This window comes from Rhinolophus sinicus, chromosome 2, assembly GCF_057876585.1.
Source record: "Rhinolophus sinicus isolate RSI-liver-muscle chromosome 2, RSI-T2T, whole genome shotgun sequence".
Lineage (NCBI taxonomy): Eukaryota > Metazoa > Chordata > Mammalia > Chiroptera > Rhinolophidae > Rhinolophus > Rhinolophus sinicus.
The window spans coordinates 140,997,820-141,019,192 of NC_142502.1; the positions used below are offsets into that span (position 1 = coordinate 140,997,820).

At 41.0% G+C, this 21,373-nt stretch overlaps 2 protein-coding genes across 3 annotated transcripts in view; one reads left to right on the forward strand and one right to left on the reverse strand.

Annotated features, from left to right (window-relative positions):
- The first annotated feature begins 8,609 nt into the window (after positions 1-8,609).
- GFPT1 (glutamine--fructose-6-phosphate transaminase 1) overlaps positions 8,610-21,373 on the forward strand; it is a 52,442-nt gene continuing 39,678 nt past the window's right edge. The window contains exon 1 of one of the 2 annotated variants that reach the window (XM_019718397.3): positions 8,610-8,834. In XM_019718397.3, coding sequence (XP_019573956.1) covers positions 8,828-8,834 — 7 coding nt within the window. In that variant the 5' untranslated portion in view covers positions 8,610-8,827. The remainder of the gene's footprint in view (positions 8,835-21,373) is intronic. The other variant, XM_019718399.3, reaches the window with a different exon arrangement.
- On the reverse strand, positions 16,028-16,927 carry LOC109438500 (large ribosomal subunit protein eL8). The gene has a single exon (XM_088796113.1). It carries the CDS (start codon positions 16,894-16,896, stop codon positions 16,096-16,098), a length of 801 nt encoding a protein of 266 aa, XP_088652239.1. The 5' UTR covers positions 16,897-16,927; the 3' UTR covers positions 16,028-16,095.

Consider the following 21,373-nt stretch of genomic DNA (forward strand, 5'->3'; position numbering starts at 1 on the left):
ACTGAGAACGGCAAAGAGAAAGGAAAAAAAGGGCCTGGATCCTTGAGGACATTATTGACCTTTGAGCCAGCCCTGGAACCACCCATTTTCAGAGGATCACATGGGATAAAAGGTTTTTTTTGTGTTTGTTTTTTTAATTTTTTTATTATAGCTTCTGTTAGATATTCTGTCACCTGAAACTGATTGCCTTCTAACAAAGAGCCTGGTAAATCATGGAGGACTTGGTAAATAATTTTACTGGTTTTTATTTGTATCAAACAGTGCCAAATGTTGACCTTAAAATGAAAACTAACATTTTTAAATTAATTGAACTACTTTTTCAATCAAAGATTAATTTAGAAAGTATATTTTAATAAGGCTTTTATTTTTGAATGTTTAAATTATATATAATTTCCTCCTACATAGTCCCAAAGAAAGTAATCATTCACTATTAGTTGTGTTTAGCCAAAACAAAAGTAAAAATTAACCCCCCAAATATATAAAATCTTTTTACATGAAGTATTATTGAAAACATTTTATAAATATGGGACATTTCAATAGGTATTTGAAATGAAGGTTATTGGCCAAGAATAAGCCACGCACTTGGAGGAGTTTTTACTACCAAAATTAGGATGCAGCGCTATCCAAAACAGTAAGGAGCAACATATATGAAAACAGTAAACTTTATTGAGCATTCACTATGTGACTCTTGTAAGCACCTGACATCTATGGAGTCATTTCATTCTATTAGATTGGTAATTACGAATGTCCCTATAAGGCACACAGAGAAGTACATGTTCCATTGCCAAACAACTGAGATGGAAAAGCCAGGAACATGAACCCTGGCATTCTGGCTGCGGAGCCTGTACAGATCACTACTACCTGTTTGCCCTAAGGGAATTGGACCTACATATTCCCGAGTATGCCTTCCTGAGGGAGGAGAGAAGCTTTCCTTGTCTTCATAGGTGCTACCTTCTAGTGGGCAAAAGTCTTTTCCACCTTTTACTTGTTCCACACCATCGTGGGCCAAAGCACTGCGTGTGTGGCAATTTTTTATGCAAGAATCCGCAGCCGGCTGCTCTCCAATCCAGTGGGAATGGACATCCGTTTGGGAAATGCCAGCGTTATAACTCCTCATCCTTATCTATGATGCCTCTACAGGGTGCCTGCAGGCTGTGCACCATTGACTTTTATATCCCCTAAAAGAAAGCATTTTCTCTGTCACCTGACATTTCTAGTGATCTTCCAGCTCTAGGCAGCTCCCCAAATGGCCCACCTCCATTCGGCTCTGATCACATCCTACAGGACAGAAACAGTAGATAGAACCAGTTAATCTCATGCTTTCCAATTTGTTGACAATTTCTTGGCAGTAGAATGAGTTTCTGGCAGAGTTAGAAAATTGCCCCAGCTTCTGCCTACTGGGAAAATTTGAAGCCATCCTGGAGAGGATTGGGGAATGTATTCAAGTTGGAGTCAGTACCCTTTGTTCCCAAGCCGGAGGTTTCCTGGTAGGGCAAATCAAGGCCGTGTTCACCCGATACAATGGACATCTTTTGTTTGTCTATTTGGTGTCCCTCATTCATTTAGCAACACCTTCCTGAACTTTCCTTTGAAGAACTACTACCTCCTGCTGACCATGTGGCTCTGTGGAACTGTCCTGCTCTCTTTGCAACAGGAGTGGGCATGTGACTCACATGGTCCCATCAGAATCCTTGATGAAAAAATAAAAAATGCGGATGGAGGAATAGCCTCTCTCCCCTTGGACCGAGAGCTGTAAAGATATTCCAGAACTGTTTGAGGGTCATTCCTTGTCCATGAGGTCAGAGAGAGGGAGAATCAAAGAGAGTTCTGACAACATTGTGTCCCTGGGTATAGATGTGCCTGAAGCTGTTTGTATCCCTGTCCTTTCCAATTCCATTAGCCAATAAATCCCTTGCTTCAGTTAGTTTGAGTGGCTTTCTATGGTTTGTTATCGAAAGCTTTATTCTCTAGAAATCTAAGACAACATAAGTATATTCAACATTGAAGAGATCAATAAGATCAACATTAAGTGTGTGTTTTAGGGTTCTCTAGGGAAACTGAACTAATGGGATATATATAATAAGATATATATCACATGAGAGAGATACTGAGATTCATTTATTTTAAGGAATTGACTCATGCAGTCATGGAGGCTGGCAAGTCCAAAATCAGGAGTGTGTGCTGTCAGTATGCAGACACAGGGAAGAGCTGATGTTGGTCCAAGTTCAGTTCTGGCACATTCCTCGCTCTTGGGAGGCCAGTCTGTTGTTCTGTTCAGGCCTTCAACTGATTTTATTAGGTCCACCCACATTATGGAGGGCAATGTGCTTTACTCAAAGTCCACCAATTTAAATGTCAATCTATCCAAAAACACCCTCACAGACACATCCAGAATGTTTGACCAGTTATCTGAGCACTGTAGCTGAGGCAAATTCGCACACAAAACTAACCATCACAGTGGATAAAGTTTCCTTTCATCACCAACTTCTAATTCTGTCTTCCGTATCTTAGCCCCCTCTCTGCATTACCATACTCAATTCCACATGCCTTTATATTGGCCCTTTCTGGCCTAGTGTCATCAACCGAGATAATCTGTCCAGGTCTGCCTGCCTTCTAATTTCAGAGTTATCTTTACTTTATCCCCATCAAAACTTACATTTCCTGAGTGACCTTTTCACACCTGATACTGAAATGAAAAGTAATCCTATAAATAGTTTCACTCTCCAGTATTAATAGATGGCAATGATTTAATGTAAATCTCATGGGGTACGGAGATGTTCTGCATTAAATATATATGTCCAAGTGGACTTTAGGCATGTGATAGGCAAGGAGAAGAGGTAGTTTGGGACAAGGGAACTTTCTGGTCCCTTTATAATCACATTTCTGTGGATGACTAGTCCTCTGTAGTCAGGCCCTAACTATTTAACATCTGGTTCCCTTTTTAATGCTTCCTTTCAAAAAAGGGCAAGTGCAAATAGGCAAAAGTTTGAGGTGGTATTCATTTTTAGGGACCTGGCAGTAGTCAGTATAGCTAGATGATAAGATGCTTGAATAGAGGGGTGGGAGATGATACTGATAAAACTGGCAGGAATGAGATCCTTAAGAACCATATGTGTATGCATAGGGGTCTGGACTTAACCCTATAGGTAAAGGGTACCCACTGAATTGGAAATAGAAAGAAACAGGATCAGATTTGTGTTTTTGAAAGGTCACTCTGGTGTGAAGGCCCTTACTGGTGCCTTTTATTCTTATGTTCATTACTTCCTTCTCACAGGCCTTAGTGGCTCAACCTGCTTTTTTTTTTTTTTTTTTTTTTTTTTTTTTTGATACTACCATCTTCTTTGTCCATGGGGTATATTTCTCCACAAAACTCCCTAAAAACCAGAACATATGTGCCCCTGTTCCCCATATTCTTGCTATCCAAAAAGAAGAAAAAATTGAGTTATAGTTGACATAAAACACTATATTAATTTTAGGGGTATAAGATGATGATTCATTATGTGTTTATATTGCAAACACAGGCTACGTGGCAAGGAGGAGAATGAGCGCCAGTAGATTTGACAGGACTAATCTGTGACAGGGAAATGGGCTTGCAGAAAGAGATGATGAGTGACACACCCTAACCAGCACTGCTTTTTGGTTTTTTCCCCAGTTCAGAACTTTTCGTCAGGAGAGAAAATCCTTTCCATTTCCTCAGATGTTTGAATTAGACCCAGATGTCCCTTTTCTTTAATAGATCATTTATTTTCTTCTCCTCCAGGCCTATTCCCAAAGGTCTTGCTAAGACAAAGCACTGTATACATGCGGGTCAGACCAAAGTTCTTCCGTTTCAGTGTCTTGACTGGCATATGATTACAAAGGGTTCCTTTGTTACAGTGAGTTGGTGAAGTTGTTCAAGGTTGGGTTGATGTGGAGGAGAGAGTAAACAGATTAAAGCCCTTGGAATCTCCCAGGTGGAGTTGCCATTTGAATTAGATGTTTCAGTAACCCTGGAAGGCATGGGCTAGGTATAAGGGCAAAAAACAGCAAAAGGAGTGCCCCTTAGATTTTGATCCCAATTATGGAAGGGGGCAGATATCAGATACACCCCGATGGAACAGCCATTATTGGTAGCTTATGCAGCGCTCCTGCAGGTGGAGTCTTGCCAAAGAGCAGGCAGTTACAGTAAGAACTTCCCTTCTCATCAAGGGGCGGATAGACAGCATGTTCCACCAATATGCCTCTGCCATGGCCCAGACTAAGAGGCATGCCTACCTACAGCAGAGGAGTACTCTGTCAAAGAGTCCTGTCTTCAGAGATGCAACAATTACTAGACCCTGTTGAATATACAGACCCTCCAAATGCTCCTGCTCCTTTCCCTGTGTCATTCCCTACAACCTGCAAGAAGAAATGGAAAGTTCTGTCTAGAGCTTGGTATACTGATGGTGCTAGGTGGGGCAATCGCTCACCTGTATGGCAGTTGTAATCCAATCATCCCCTGATACCATCTGCATGGGAACAGGAACAAATCACAGTGGTCAGTGGGTTTATAATCACATATAAACCGTGTCTACTGTCCTGTGTACTGACAGTTGGGCCATTTTAAAGGGATTGACTATGGCTTCGACAATGAACATGAAGAGTTGACTGATTATGAACAAATCTTTATGGGAACAAGAGATGTGGAAAGATATTTGGGTTCGCTTACAAAAGCCCGAGACCGATCTTGATGTTTTCCATGTCTCTGCCCATAAGGCATCTACAGCTCCAGGTAACCAGGGAGAAGATGCCCTGGGAAAAATAGGTGCTTTAGCAACTGACCCCTCCGTTGGCACTACAGATTGGGTACACCGGAAGAGTGGGTACCATAGTGTCCAAGTAGGATGGTGCACAGCTAAGGAGGCAGAGCTGGCTTTAAAATATAGTGATCTGGTAAATGTAGTTACTGAGTGGAGTTTTCATGTCCCATATAAACCCACAGGCAGCTGGGTTGGTGGAATTGGAAAAATGCTGTCCTTAAACAATAGACAAGGTATTGATTGGAAAACCTACTTTGACTAGGTGGACGAAGGTGCTTTCCCAGTGTTAATACATTTAAATGACCAACCCATGAGGCCTATTGCTCCCTATGCCAGGCTGGGAACTCAGGCTGAGGCACCCAGTGTGGTAAAGGTATGGAGAACAAAGGACAGCAATAGTCCCAACGCTTGCCATGAACCAACCTATGACAATGAGGGCACCAATCCCTATTCCCTGGAACAGGGACCATTTACTGGAATCTGCATTGGGATTTTCTGGTGGGATGGGTCCGTTAGTTCATGGCCCTGGGTGGGGAAGAACTGCTCAGTCCCCGGGGGACCTTGTCAGCCTAATGCGGTCAGGACCCATGGAGACATGCTATATACTCGTATGTGGACCGGTACATGCACCATTGGAAGAGGGGATGGTAGCAGTCCTAGTCTGATACACTCCCTTCCTATTCACCTCCTTAGGCCAGAGAGCACCACTTCCTCCTGGCCAACAAATATGGTTTACACAGCCTGGCCAGGTTCCACAGACTACGGCCGCATTACCATCTAAGGATCAGGCTGCAAATGTAATTCTCACCAAAGGAGACGATCTCCCAATTAAGTCCCTACCAAATATTTATCTTTCTGATCTTAGACTTCTGTTGTTCCTGTGCATCCAGTTCCGGGAGTGGGGAAGGGAACCTGTGTCATCATCCAAACTAAATGTTCTGTTTTTCTACTAGATGAATCTGTTAATATTTCTTCTTTGTTAGCATATATGAAAACTCAAGTAAATGTGTTAAATGATCTGGCCCCAAGCCTAGATGACCCAGTAACCCACTGGTTTGGGCCCTCGGGGGTGGGGGTGGGAGGCAGGTTGGAAATAATTGTTACTCATACCTAGACTGCTTCTTTTAATGTCTTTTTGTATGTGCTGCCAACTGTATCTCCAATGCAGTCAATGGGCAAGTAAGCAAGCTACTTCCCTGCTACTGAAGTTCCTCACTGACCACTCAGGGCTCTTCCTGGAATGGGGGGAGAGGCGTATGAGATTATAAGAGCTGGTCATGAGGGGTGGAGTGTGGAGGGGAGACTGTTGTGCGATGTGCCACTGTACCGCAAGCTGGACCCAGGCCAGAACAGAGTTGCTTTCCTTAAACCCCTCTTACAGACTGTCTGATTGTAACTGATGTTCATTCTGGCATAAGTCAGCACCCTGCCCTTGCCTCCTGCCATGTGCTGGTTTCCGGAACAGGTTATTGTCCTGTACCGGTCAAGCATGTAATTTCCAGTACCTGCTAGCATTCACGCACTAGTACCCACGACTATTTCACCTTTTTACCCTATAGAATTCTCTGGCACCTGCCAAGCGGCGTGGGGATCCATTTTGTCTTGCAGCCACCCAAGACATGCCTTGTATGTAAGTTTCCCTTAATAAATTCTATTAATTGCCAGACTGGAGTGGCCAGCCTTTCTTCAGTCTTTCCCTGCCCTCTGCTTATGGAGGTAGATTTTCAGTCTTGGGACTTCTCCCTTGGTCTGTGTCTACTAACTGTTGGGGAATATGAGCCTTCAAAGTTTCTTCCTCTCAACTGGTGCATAAGCACCTTCCAAAATAGCTGTAGCATGGAGATGGACAAGACAAACTGACAGTCATGATGGAGTAGTAACAAGCAGAAGAGGAAAGCCAGGAGTACAATAGGTTATTATAGTTTGAGCACGATAACTTTGGTAGTACTGCTGGCATTTTCTTTGTAGCATTGACAGGTTTTCTGGCAGTGCACAAAGGTATTGCTCAAACATTGGACTCATACTTTGACTCTTTGGCAATATCACTGAGGTCTTACCAGAAACTCTTAGATGAGGGTTTTGAGGTTCAGATGTATATCCACAGAGACTTTGCCTCTTGAATTAAGAAACATGTTGTCTATTATCTAACAGCTCAGTGTTTTTTTTTTGTTTTGTTTTGTTTTGTTTTTAAACTTTGCTCTGGGTGATTTAAGAACATGTTTAAGGTCCTGAAATATTAAAGGACTTAAATTTTTGAAATACTTTTATTAGTTAAATGTGACATTTTCTGGCCTCTTTTTGAGGCCAGTGGTAAAAATGCATTTTTTTCCCTCTAAGAAAAAACTGAAAAGTCCTTTGCTCATTTGATCATATAACTAGCCATAGAAGTCAATTCTGCTAAGAACATTTGACTTTTCTCCACTCACTCAAAAGCATTTTTGATCCCTTACTTTATGTTAGTAAGGTTTATACTAGGTGTTGGGTTGCTAAGACTTGTTCTAGCCTAAGAAACTTAGCCTAATAGGGAAATGTACAAAAAATAATAAAATATCAAAGCATATTACTTTAAAGGGGGAAGCTCAAAGAATGAGAAGTTAATGCATGTCCTTAAGTCTGTCTGGGGGAGATAAAAAAAAAAAAAAGGTTTTCCCTAGGAGGTAGCATTAAAGTAGAGATGGGTAGGGATTCCATTAAGTGTAACCAATGTGTGCAAAAGACTTGAGAATGTTCGCCCAATTCTCAAACTATCTGTTGAGCGTTATTGGAGTGTAAAGGGATGGAAGTTGGGGTAGGAAGACAGCAGTAGTGTGAGCTAAGATGAGATATCTGGGGTCAGAAGTCCATGCCACGTTCTGTGTGCCATACAAGTTTTTACTTGATTCTATCCTAGAATCATTAATAGAGCTACAGTAACCACCTATATTTGACAAAAGAAACCATTTAAATCTTCCTAAAGCAAATGCTCAGGTAATAAATTCTCAGAAACATCATCTCTCTTTGATTAAGTTTCTTTTGGCAGGAATGGTACATTAATAGAATTGATTAATCGTTCATGAGTCAAACGTCAGGCTGTCAAATCTAGGCAATTCCTACAGTCCTCTCAGGTGGGGGAGCAGAAGTCTCCCCTCCTGCCCCTCGGCAAAAAACAAAACTGGAAAAAACCCCCCAAAAAACACCAAAAAACAAACAAAAAAAACAAAACTGGGGGTTAGGGAGGCAATGGATGGGGGTGCGGATCGGGTGCCCGAGGGATTCTAGAAGCCAACTATATTACAATAGAGGCTAAGTCCAGAACTGAATTGCCTATCACAAGAAAGACTGACCGAACCTGCATGGAATTTTGCAATCAAGAATTTTGGTCTCTCCTCATCTCAATTCTTTGCATTTTCCCCTTCGGCCTATGTCCCTTTCCCACTCTGATTTGTTGTGCCTCAGGATCCTCTTATCAGGCCTCCTGCTTTCTTCCTCCTCTTTCCCCGCTTCGTGGGGTGCCGGACCTTGGGGCCTTGGACGGCACTAGGCGCGCGCCCCAACGCTATTTGCTTTGTTAACAATTCCATTCTACTCTTTCCTTATCTTTCCGACATTCCCTGCCAGCCACCTAGTTTCTTCCTCCCCCGCGGCGCTATACCTCCCGCTGCTCGCCCAAGGGCTGGGCGGCTCCAGGAACCCCAAGCGGATGCAGCCACGAGCCGCTGCCACGTCTTCGCAGCCAGCAGGCCAGCGCCTGCGTGGGCTCCGGGGAAGGGCGGGGCGGGGCGGTGCGGGGAGGCGGGATCTGCGCGTGAGCAGCGCGGACGTGACCCAATGAGATCTGCGGACGGAGGCGGCGGCGGCGCGGTGCGCGCTGAGGGGCGGGGCCAGGAGGCAGTTGCTGGCGAGCCCGGGAGGCCGAGGAGGCAGTCGTTACTCAGGCTGTCGCATCCCGGAGGGAATCTCGTCGGCGCCCCGCTGGCCTCCAACCCCCGCCGATCGCCCCACAGGCTCGTGTGCGCTTCCGATCTTGCCAGCCGTTCGCCACTCGCCTTGCGGACTGGGCCTCCTGCATCATGTGCGGTAAGGGGCCGCGGGCGGGGGGCGTGTTGCCGGGTGGTGCTGGGGTGCGGTGCGGGCGCCGCTGAGGCCTGAGGCACGGGAGGGAGCGGGACTGTGGAGGGTGCGAAGTCTGATGATGGGCGGGGAGCGTCCCGGGGTGGCTGCTGGTACTGGGGGTGGGGGCCGGTCTCTACGAGCTGGAGGTGGGTGGTGGATTTAGGAAGGCACCTGAGAGGAGGGCGGGCCCTATAGAGGACCTGGGGGGCCGCAAGGGGCGGTTTTGCGCGAAGAAGGGAACCAAGAGAAAAGGGAAATGTTTGTATCGGGAAAGGGGATTGTATTGGTTGAGGGAATTGAGGTGTTGTGGAGGGAGGTGTCTTCACAAGAGTCTACCAGGTGAGGCAACCTGTGGAACATCAGGTGAGGACTCTTGGACTTATCTTGTATTCTTCTAGTATTTACCTTTCTAAAATTAATTTATTTTTAGTTGCTTTCTTTCGGTCAGGCCCAATAGAAAACAGAAATATAACTAGAGCTAAGACAATGGCATTACACATGATCTTATTTCTTCCACCCTGTCTCAACAGAAACCATTGCCAATCAATAACTTGGTGAATGGGCTTAGACCTGATCCTCTGTGGAAGCCGCCAGAGGTGACTGTGGCGATAGATCATACATCATTGATCACTCGCATGTGCACCCACTTAAAAAGACTTCCCTAGGAAAAATATTGGTCTACATTTAATGAATGTTTTACCTAGAACAGTTAAAACATAAAGTTTAGGCTCTTGTTTTGAGACTTAGTTGTTTCAATATTACCTAAAAGTGTTAGCTAAAAGGGATTGTCAGAAATATATTTGGAATGACTTGATATGCACTAAAATTGGTATTAACTTGGCCATTGTCAGTATAAAGAATTCTATTCTTACCTTAATGAAATTTACAACTGACCTTACTCCTGGAAGAATAAAAAACACTTTTTAAAGGGAAATAATGACTTTAGTAGAATTTAAACTCTCTGGGAAACTTATTCTTTGTAGCCTTTTGCAAAAGAACTGAGCTGGAGGTGCCTTGTTCTCAGTGTATATTTTTCCTGTATTTAACATTATGCTAATTTCAGCTTCTGAAAAGGAGGAGCAGGTTTAAATTTAGAGTAGGTTAAAAAGCAGAAACAGAAACACCTATGAACAGCTTGCTGAAATTATTAGTGTTGCTCACTTTAGAATCAGATATACTGTATTTTTGCTATGTCCAGTTAGTAGAGTGGTTTTACAAAACAGGTAATATGATTTGGAGCTGTGAAGTAGTGAATTTGCAAACTGTTTACTCTTGTTTGCTACATTTGGTAATTAACTGTTCCTGAATCATGAGGTGTGTGCCTGGTTAAATACCTGGCTTTCAGGTCATTTCTTCATCTTGTTCCAGGAAAAAGGAAATCAAAGTACTATAAAAGAAAATATCTGATCTGGTTTGGAAAAGGTGCAGAGTAGAGTCGGGCTTGCAGGATGGAGACTAGATGTTGAGAGTTTTCACTTAGCCAACACCCCCATGCCACAGAGTTTTATTGCTGAGAAAACAGACAGGTTATAAATACTAAAGAAAGAACTAGTATTTGAGGCATTTCTGAGGTCCTGCATTTAACTCAGACTGGAGTTTTTCATGATTCCTGGAATATGGTCCTGAACTAATTTATATCCTGAACTAATGTAAATTCTGAAGGTTAACTGTGAAGACAAGAGTTTGCCTTTGTTTTCCTCCCACATCTTTAATCATTAAAATTTCTAGGCAGAGAAATTGAGTGGGGAATGAGATTCAATAGGAAAATTTAGAGATTTAACTTCTGGTTACCTGCTGCCTATTCAGGTTTTTCTAAAAGATTTTTTTGTTTCAACATTGCAGAATGTTAAAGCAGAATAATGAGGGCTAGCCCGTTCTGAGATCTGCCTTTTTTTCAATCTGATACACTGATTAAACTGTTACAATGTTTACCAGGTTGAATTGGGATGTTAATAAGTGTTAATCAGACAAAAAAAGATTCTATGGTCAGGTAAATTTGGGAGCAACAGATTAAACAATGTTGAATTGGTTTCTTTAATTGGAGGACTTAATAGAACATTTAATGTGCTAATAAGTGTTGTGAACCTCCCAGAGACTAATAGTGTGTCCGCTTTCCAAATTTATTTTATCTTCCTCTTATTCTTGATCCTTTGAAATTATACTAGTTCTTTTTTAATTGTTTTACCTTTGCCTTTGGTGAGAGAATGTCAAGTTGCTTCAGGTACCCACATTTTTTAAACAGATTTTGCTTTTTTTTTTTTTTTTAAATAAGTGTTAGCGTACATAGAGTTTTTGTAAATGAGATTATATTTAAAAGCAGTGAGGGAGCTGCAATTTAAAAGTATCCTGAAATGAATTCTTAAAAAAGTTTTTTGTAATTATACTGTCTAATGGCTTTGGGAGTAATTGAGGGATGCTGAGACTTGCTGCTAGGATAAGTCATAAAATGGTACTATTAACATATCCTTAAAGATCATGCTGGATATAAAGTAGTTGTAAAAGACAATAATTAATTGCTTAATAAGCATTTCCTCAAATGTGTTCCCCGGAAAGGGAGAAGTTAATAGGTGCTGATAATGAGCAGTAGAAGGTGGGAAAGAGTTTTATTAACACAAAAGTTTGGGAAATTCTGCTTTTGGAGATTTGCAATTAGCAAGATTAAAGATTCTAGGAAGACCTACAAATAAACCTTTTAACTTTGTTTAACCCAGTATTTCTTACATCTTTTATTATGGAACCTCATCCCTACTTAGCATTCTACAAATAGTGTTCTCTCTCTGTGGTTTGGGGATTTTTGACTTCACATTTAGAAGATATTTGAGGTGATGCCTTTATACTTGGCACTCTGCCCGCTGGAGAGATGATTAAAGCAAAGGAATTGCCTTTAAGAATTGCTGTCTGATTTGAGGAAACAGTGAATACACATGTAACAGGTGTAGGTAATAATAGACAGTCCTTTTTCATTGCCATGTTATAGCCCACAAGTGGAATGAACAGAAGTTCAGAAACTGGTTAGGCCAGGAACATTGTGGATGATCGGGCAGGACTTTTATGTTGAGGAATAGTGCCAGCTGGGAGAGAGCTAGTGCCCTGTGAAAGATATCATTGATGGCATATGTTACCCAACAGTGAGCGGAGTCAGAAATTAATTGAGAAGTACTGCCAGCGGGTTTGAAAAAAGAAATAGAAGTGCCAGGAAATGAGGCCAAGGAACAGTGTTAGAGGCAGAAGAGTTCCAACGTAGTCTATTGCCTTGGACAGAGTCTGCCAAGGTAGAAAAAGGTCATTCATGTTTAATTCCGCCGAGAGAAGTTCATTACATTGGGCTAGAACGATGTCCTTAGAGAGGCTGCATATATGAGTTTGTGTTGAGGAGGCGGGGTAAGGATACCAACAAAGCAGGGAGAGTTGGGGAACTGAGGGCCCTGATAGAGTTGAAAAGTTGAGTTCTAGAGCTGTGGTCCCAGACCTATGAACCATAAAGTTGTTATTACAGGGTATCCATTGATTGATTCATATTCTAAGCATTGTCTGTAAATTGGATGAAAGTTGGATAATAAAAATTCAACCCAATGTTGTGTAGGATCCTCAGAATATTTTGATGTTAACAAAAAGTTCTGTATTTACAAAGTTGAGAAATCACTTACAAGGTCTGACAACTAAAGTTCCCAAACTTGTTGCACTGATGTTGCTAACCTTTTTTGATATCAGAGGGATTATTCATTACGAATTTGTACCGACTGGACAAACAGTTAACCAAGTTTACTATTGGGAAGTGCTGAAAAGGCTGCGTGAAAAAGTTAGACGACCTGAGCTTTTCGCCAAGAATTCATGGCTTTTACATCATGGCAACGCACCAGCTCACAGGGCACTGTCTGTGAGGGAGTTTTGAGCCAGTAAACAAACAACTGTATTGGTACATCCTCCCTGCTCACCTGATCTGGTCCCCAATGACTTCTTTCTTTACCTTAAGATAAAGGAAATATTGAAAGGAAGACATTTTGATGACATTCGGGACATCAAGGGTAATATGACGACAGCTCTGATGGCCATTCCAGAAAAAGAGTTCCAAATTGCTTTGAAGGGAGGACTAGGCGCTGGCGTCGGTGCATAACTTCCCCAGGGGAGTACTTTGAAGGTGACTGTAGTGATATTCAGCAATGAGGGATCTAGCACTTTTTCTAGGATGAGTTTGTGAACTTAATTGTCTGACCGGGAATATTAATAGACACAGACCCAGGGAAAGGCCCCAAGACTGAAAAATCTACCTCCGTGAGGGGGTGGAGGGGCAAGGAAAGACTGAAGAGTCTGGCCACTCCAATCTGGTAATTAATAGAATTTACTAAGGGAAACATACATACAAGGCATGTCTTGGGCGACTGTAGGACGAAATGGATCCCTGTGTCACTTGGCAGACGCCAGAGAATTATATAGGGTAAAAGAGGGTGGACAGTCACAGGTACTAGTACGTGAGTGCTACCAGGTATGGAAATTATATTGACGAAATCAGGACAATAATCCATTCTAGGAACCAGCACATGGCAGGAGGCAAAGGAGAGATACTGATTTATGTCAGAATGAACATCAGTTACGATCAATAAGGGGGGTTTGTGGAAAGCAACTTCTGTTCTGGCCCGGGTCCTGATTGTGGGACAGATGGCAGTCACGTCATGGGACAGCCTTTTCTTCATAGCTTACCAACAGTTATGAGTAGGACAGCCTGGTTCAGGGAGTAGTATGTAGAATACGTTTCTCTTTTTGGAGCTTATAAAGAAGGATAAGAGGTATGTATGCTATTATACTGTTAGGACGAAGATGAAGACTTCAGTACTATAAAGTGAGACTACTGAAACTGAGAAAGAAGGTGGAAAGGAAGAAATAGGGATTTGAGAGTAGCCTAGACTTTAGAATAATATCTGGGGAAAGTTGGAAAGTTAGACAAACTATGAGTTAACATGATTGGTCATCAGTTGGGAGGGCTGTTATGAAAGTGGACCTGAAATGGGTGAATGGACCTGAAATGGATGGACCTCACTGGAAATGCATCCCTGCTCGGGATGCAGGAGTAAGAACTGGCTTGTGAGGATGATGAAAAATTGTGGTCTGATGTGATTGATCCGAGAGAAGTGGGAGAGATGGACTGTTGGAGAAGAGGGTTTGTGAGAAGGAAGTGCATGCTTTTTCTCAGGAAAGATGGTGATGTCGGAAGCCTGGGAGGGTGTGTATAACTACAGATATTCAGGGTTTACACAGCGCTTTGAGTTCCAGAGTGTTAACGAGCAAGAGGGGAGCTGTGGAGCTCCTTCTGGTGGCAGAATCTACTTACAACAAAGTAAGGGACTTTGAACCAGCATTTTGTAAATGGGAAAATTTTTTTTTAAATAATTTAAAAAACACATAAATAATTGAAATTCCTTGTTGTGTCACTCCATATAGTTTTTGCTTTGTGTTTTTGGAATGTAGAAAATGTTATTTTAATGTTTCATCTTGTAAAGGAATCTTACCTAGAATGTACCTCCCTTATTATAGTAGCACTCACTGTGTTTTATTGCACATATTTAGTTGATGTGTATAACTTTAGTTGCAGCATTGTTCGTAACTACAAAAAGGTAGAAAAACCTCAGTTAATAGGGAAATGGTTAGGTACAATATGACTATTATGGACTAATATAAAGCCATTACATAGAATAGAGAAGATGTGTTATGCTGACAGAGAATGATCTCAACATCTTAAGAGAAAAAAGCACAGAATGGTATATATGTAATGTCATCAAATGTATGTGTTTTAAAGAAAGCCCTCTAAAGCTATATATTTCTAGGTTCATATGTGTAGAAAAATTCATAGCTGAAGGATTGGGACAATGTGTATAGAATTAATGGTCGTTATTTATCTTCCCTGTGTGGAGGTAGAAAGAGGAGATTTTCAAAATTCATTCTGTAGCATTTGTGTAATTTGGTCTTTCACGATGATGATGAATTAAGTAGTAAACTTGTGTTATATATAAGAAGAACTTTTTAAATGAAACTGAGTTGTCGTAGATGGCATTGTAGATGGATTTTAATTCGGAAAGTATAAAACTTAGATAATGAATCTGAACACTTAACACTTATAAATTCTGATGTTTAGGGTCTGAAAATATTGAAGTTGTCAAGTGAAAAAATATAAGTAAAATTTCTTATTCATCGGGACATAAATTCAACGAGGCATAGGAACTTGAATAATTTGATTAATCAGCTAATTGCATTCAGTTTTCATTTTAATCAGGTTTAATAGTCTCGACTTACAACTAAATTGCTTTCAACCAAGTATGTCAAGTCTGTGATCAGGTGGTGTGTGAACATTTTGTTAAGCAAGGTACTCGTAAGTGCTTTCATGTCATTGAATTGAAGCTGCCGTTTTCTGAGAATGATGCCTGTAGGTGCGAGCATCTGCTTCAGTTAGGGACATACTTACTCCAACATGTGCTTTAGGAGCTTCAGGAGCACATGTTGATTTGGGAGTAGAAAATCTCCTCTGCTGCATACAACTACTGTGTGTGGTATTGGAGCAATTACCAAAGAGCAGTGGAGAGTTGATGTTTAAACTTAGTTACCTTAAGCGGAACTGTTTATTGGGAGGTTAGATAAGACAATTGAAAAACCTGGAAAAGGGGTCAATCTAGTGATTTCTACTCTACTCAGCACCATTTTGAGGTATGACTGCTTCCCTTGTACACATGCTCTGCATGCCTGATAGGCTGGTTATTTGCCATTATATTTTCCTGTTTACCTCAAGATTACAGGTAACCCATTAACCCTAACAGGTGGACTGTCTTGGGCCAACAGTACTGTCAAGGGGCTGGCGTGTAAAACTGGCAGATTCAACACCGTTATATCCCATTTTCCTAACCAGGAATGATTTAGGTTAATCCCCTTTCTTCCTTCTCCCAGCTCTGTTACCATACTTTGGTCTTAGAAAATTTCTCTATGTGTGTCATCCTTTTCTTGCTTTTAGTTCCTGCTCAGTTATGTAAGGAGAAATTCTGCTCCTACTTCTTCCTCTATTCCTCGTCTTTTCCTTTTTGTCGTTTCAATAGTGAACCCAAAAATGATAATAATGATTATTGGTAATAGTAGTGCTTCCTGTCTTAAAAACAGAGGCAGGTTTGGAATTGGAATTTTTTTATTTTATTTTAAAGGAGACTTTTTATTACTTTTATGTACAGAAAACGCCAACAGGGTACACTCAGCCCAGCTTGGTTGCCAGTTCTTTAGCCTTTGCCTTTTCCAGCTTGGCAATGCGAGCCACCGACTTGGGGCCCAGGACGTTGCCTCCCCAGTGACGGCGGATCTCATCGTATCTGTCGTTGTAATTGTTCTGGAGAGCTTCCACCAGCTTAGCCAGCGCTCCTTTGTCTTCCGAGTTAACCTGTGTGAAGGCGATGGTAGTGCAGGGCTTCCTGTGGACTAGACGCCCCAGCCTGGCCTTCCCCTTGAGAATGCAGTAGGGAACCCCCATCTTACGGCACAGGGCAGGCAGGAAGACCACCAGCTCGATGGGATCCACGTCATGGGCAATCATCACCAGCTGAGCCTTCTTGTTCTCCACCAAAGTGGTGACAGTATTAACCCCTGCTCGAAGGACAGGTGGCCTCTTAGTGGGAACATCCCCCTTGCCAGCAGCTTTTTTCTCAGCCCGAGCCAACAACCTCTGCTTCTTTTCTTGCTTTGTCTCTGGTCTGTACTTGTGAGCCAGCTTAAGCAGTTGAGTAGTTGTCTGGCGGTCCAAGGCCTGGGTGAACTGGTTAATGGCAGGAGGCACTTTCAGACACTTATAGAGAATAGCTCTTTGCTGCTGCAGCGGAATGTACTGGGGCCATTTGACAAAGCGGGTGAGGTCCCTTTTGGGCTGGATGTCCTGTCCAATGCCAAAATTCTTGGGCCTTTTCTCAAACAGAGGATTTACCACCTTCTTGGCCTCCTGCTTCTTCACGACAGCAGGGGCTGGCGCCACCTTCTTCCCCTTAGCCTCCTTCCCTTTCGGCATCTTGGGCAACGGAACTGGAATTGGAATTTGATATATGGTGTTTCACTTATGATGATGCCACCTATTGGGAAATGCGTCATTATTATATGGACCATAAAGAAAGAAAATACGAATGTCTTAAAATCAAAATTGAAATTCTTAATATCTAAAGACCTAGAAAATATTTTGCAGATGGTTTCAGAATATCATAGGGTAAGTGATCTGACTCTCTTTACCTTAAACCAGTGATGAATCTTAGCATCATTAATAGGGGACCAACAGACAATATAAAATACATACATACTTGTGAATAATTCTTGTCTCCAATTTTTAATCTAACTCAATCAAGTATTTAGGTCTACCTTCCAGTTTACAGGAAATACAAGGAATAGAGGAACTGGTTAGACCACACTACGTGGAAACAATTAGACACAGTCAGAAGGTGAGACATTCAGCAAGAAATTTGGCCTTGGTTTGTCAGTAAGTCACTGTCTTGGAGAAAACAGGGCATTCAGGGGGATCGTTCTGGATTCAAAGAGACTAATAAGACATAATAATTAAATGTGAGGTATGATCCTTTATTATATCCTAGAATGAACAAATCAGCCATAAAAGACTTTTTTGATAATATGGAAAATTTGAATAACATATTAGGGAATATTAGAGCTTTATCTTCTTAGGTGCAATAATATGGTTTTGTAGAAACATGTCCTCATATTTTATATGTTGTTTTACTTTTAATGTTTAACAATATACCGTAAGTCCTCATTTAATATCATGGATAGGTTCTTGGAAACTGCGACTTTAAGTGAAAAGATGAATAACGAAACCAATTTTATGGTAGGCTAATTGATATAAACAAGGGTTTATATCCTATGGCATATTTTTGATCACAAAAACATCACCAACCTTCTAAATAAAGACCCAAAACATTTCTAATATTAAACATTGAAATAAATATGAGCTATACATACGCTTAAGAAAGATGAATAAAAACAAGTAAGAATGAGTTGCCAACGTGCTTATTCCAGTTCAAGGTCACTCATGGCCAGAGCCTATCCCGGCAGCTCAGGGAGAAAGACATGAAACAGCCCTGGACAGGATGCTTTTCTGTCACAGGGCCACTCACACTGATACTCAGACTGGGACAGTGTAGACACATCAGTTTACCTCATATGCACATCTTTGGGGTGTGGGAGGAAACCAAAGTCCCCGGAGAAAACCCACGCAGACTTGGGGAGAACGTGCGAACTCCGCACAGTTAATGGTCCCAACTGGGAAACAGTGTTTTCTCATCAGTGTTAAAACGAAAGGATGTTGAACGAAACAATGTTTGAGGAGCTGCTTGATTCCGAAAATAATAAGGGCCCTCACCAGGTTTCCTGTTTTAATTTGGTAGCTATTGTGTACACAGAACAAAATCATGTAAATGTCATAACAAACAAATGAGGAGAGAAGTCCTGTCTGTAAAGGTACTAAAAAATGTCAAAATCATCAGGAATGTCTCTAAAGCAATCAGAGAAGAATTCTCAGAAATCATAGACCATCTAGTAGGAGGGGACCATAGATGTCCTTAAGTGACAGAGGTAAGAAATATGTGGCCCATATGCTGTCACTCCCTAGGTAATAGATGTTGCTAATCATCCATGGCTTTCTTTCCTGTTTAGGAAATTAGGCCACTGAATCGTTTTTAGTGGGTGATTTCCACAGCCACTACCAGTTAGTAACTTGTTAGCACTTGCTATGAAAACTATTTTAGCATCTCTCAGTCAAACCTTTCATTTAACAGAAGGGGAAGCAGAGGCAGGTATACTGGAAACTTTTGGGGATATACATGAGTTCAAAGAATTCGCAGGTTTCTTTAACAAAAGAGTACTTTTTTTTTTCCAGGAGTGCTTTATTATGAGCTAACAAATGTTGAGTGTGAATTTTATTTATCAAACAGTCACAATTTTTAAAGTTTGTTTGGAAGTGGGTATTGGTTGAGAAGATCCCTTTTCCTATGAAATTGTACGCAAGATTTTAAGATTGACACAATAAGCGAGTGGAAACCAAGGAGGCTGAAGTTAGAAATATCAAATTTGAATGCAGTTAAGTCACATGTATTGAAAACACTGAATTTAATATTACATGTGAATTACTCTGAAATTTAAAAAAAAGTATTGAGTATTTAACTTGTGTTAAATACAGCCAGTTTTATATCATTCACGTTTAACATTTTTTCATTGGTATTTGATTATGTGTAATCTTTAATTCTCTAGATGCATTACTTTACCATCATAATTACATTTCTTAAAAAAATAGATGATTTAGTAGTGATATTTTCTGGTTGTGCTGAGTAATTGGGATTTGGCAGCACTGGACTTTCCAGAGTGCCTCAGATTACAGACAAGTCTTGACAGTGCAATATGTTTTATTAATTAATGACCTTCAGATGAGCTAGGTTGTATCCTCCTTTAGCAGATTGTTTAGCTGATGCTAGTCACAATCGTGGAGAGTAGACTAATCGAGAATCAATATTCTTTAGTACATTTATATTTAAGTAACATTTTGGGAAAAGATTTATATTCTATGTATTGTCCTTTAATAATCTAATAAAAAAAAACTTACTTGGGGCCGGCCCGGTGGCTCAGGTGGTTGAAGCGCCATGCTCCTCCTAACACTGAGAGGTGGCCAGTTCGATTCCCACATGGGCCAGTGAGCAGCGCCCTCTACAGCTAAGATTGTGAATAACAGCTCTCCCTGGAGCTGGGCTGCCCTCAGCAGCGGGAGGTTGGCGTGAGCTGCCGGGGGCTACCCCGTGCCTTGCCGCCTGCAGCCGGCGAGAACTGCTGTGAGCCGCCTACCAACCTCGGGCGACCGACTGCCTCAGCCAGGGAAAGCGCAAGGTGCATAATACCAGCATGGGCCAGGGAGCTGTGTCCTACACAACTAGGCTGACATACAGCTGCTTGAACCGGAGTGGGGTGGGGGAGGCAGAAAAAGGGGAAAAAAATACTTGAGACTCGGTTTTCTGTGTGCAATGTAATTTTTAGCAAAGGTCAGTGACCCATAGGGGGAAATAAATGTAGAACACATAAAAGTTGGATTTACAATCAAATGGTTTAGTTTGTTCATATTAAAGATACTTTATGAAGGAACAGCAGTAACAGAAAAAGCTCCAGATCTCATGCAAGGTTCTAGTGCTGTGAAAGTGAGATGCTTGTATGACACGTGATAACTTAAAAATTCTTTACAATTGTAAAGTTTTTTCTTTTTAATGTGAATGAAATACAGGATTTCTGTAAGTCCTTGGCCTTATACTACTTTTTTTTGGAAAGTTCAAACAGTTGTTTCAGGTTATTTTGGCTTTTAGTTTTAAAATGTGGATTTCCTTTGTTTTTTTGAAGGGTATGATAGTTTATTTGAAAACAGTCGTAATGTACTGGTCGTGGTGGCAGCATACATGTATGATGGCTTCGTTGTTGGATATTAACAGTGCGGTATTTCTGTATGCTAAAATGCTTCCGTAGGACCAATCTATTTAGAGAACTAAAGACATCTTTTCAAATAGAAATAAAGACTAGTCATTTTGGAGTTCTCCACAGAATTCATTTAATCCTCTAATGAAACAGTGGCATTATAGGGTAATATAGTTAAGAAAAAGGAAAGTTCTTTCATAAATAGGCAACTTGAACTTATATTTCCTCATATTTTGCACTTCAGTTTTTCTGGAGCTATATCCATCATGGCCAAAGCACAATCATGGAAGATCGCAGATAATTTCCATCCTGCTGTTCCTAAGATGTGGATTTTCTTTACCTATGTTCTGCTTACTACCTGTACTTTGCTTTTCTGACTCAGTTCACATGTACTAGTTCTTTAATTTCTAGTTTTGCATTTCCAAATTACTGCTCCTTTTCTATGAATTCACAAGAGTTTGTAAACGTATTGCAATTATTTGTCATTAGCTAGTATCTGGTGAACAAGTGATTTAAGCCATTTTCTTTAAGACTATATTTTTGTCCATTTTCCCCTATTATTAGATTATTCAGGTTGTGTTTTTCACATCACTGATATTTATTTATTCCTAAATGTTATTGATAACATGGTCATTGGAAGTAAGAAAAATAATTTCATTTGTATAGTTTTATAGGGCCCATATGATGCTTGAAAACTTATTTCAGGAAATGCTCTCCTTTAAACAATGTTCAGTATTTAGAACATAAACCATAAATTTGTTGATTGGTTAGTTTTTAAAAAATTAAATTTCACTTGACAAAATGGCAATAATAGCAGATAAATGACCAGCTGCTTTGAAAAAAAACAAACACATTTATTTTGACATATTTGCTTCTGTCTTTTATAAATGAGAAATTCCTCTTTGGAAAAGTTTCACTGCCTTCAGGCAGTTTGAAGAGAGGATTTATTTATTTTTTTTAAAGATGGACTCGAGCTTCACATTTTTGTACATCTTAGACATAATTATGCAAATGAGGAATTTGTCATAATTATTTAA

Coding starts and splice junctions, on each gene's coding strand:
- LOC109438500 (XM_088796113.1), bottom strand. CDS start 16,896: ATGCCGAAAGGGAAGGAGGCTAAGGGGAAGAAGGTGGCGCCAGCCCCT.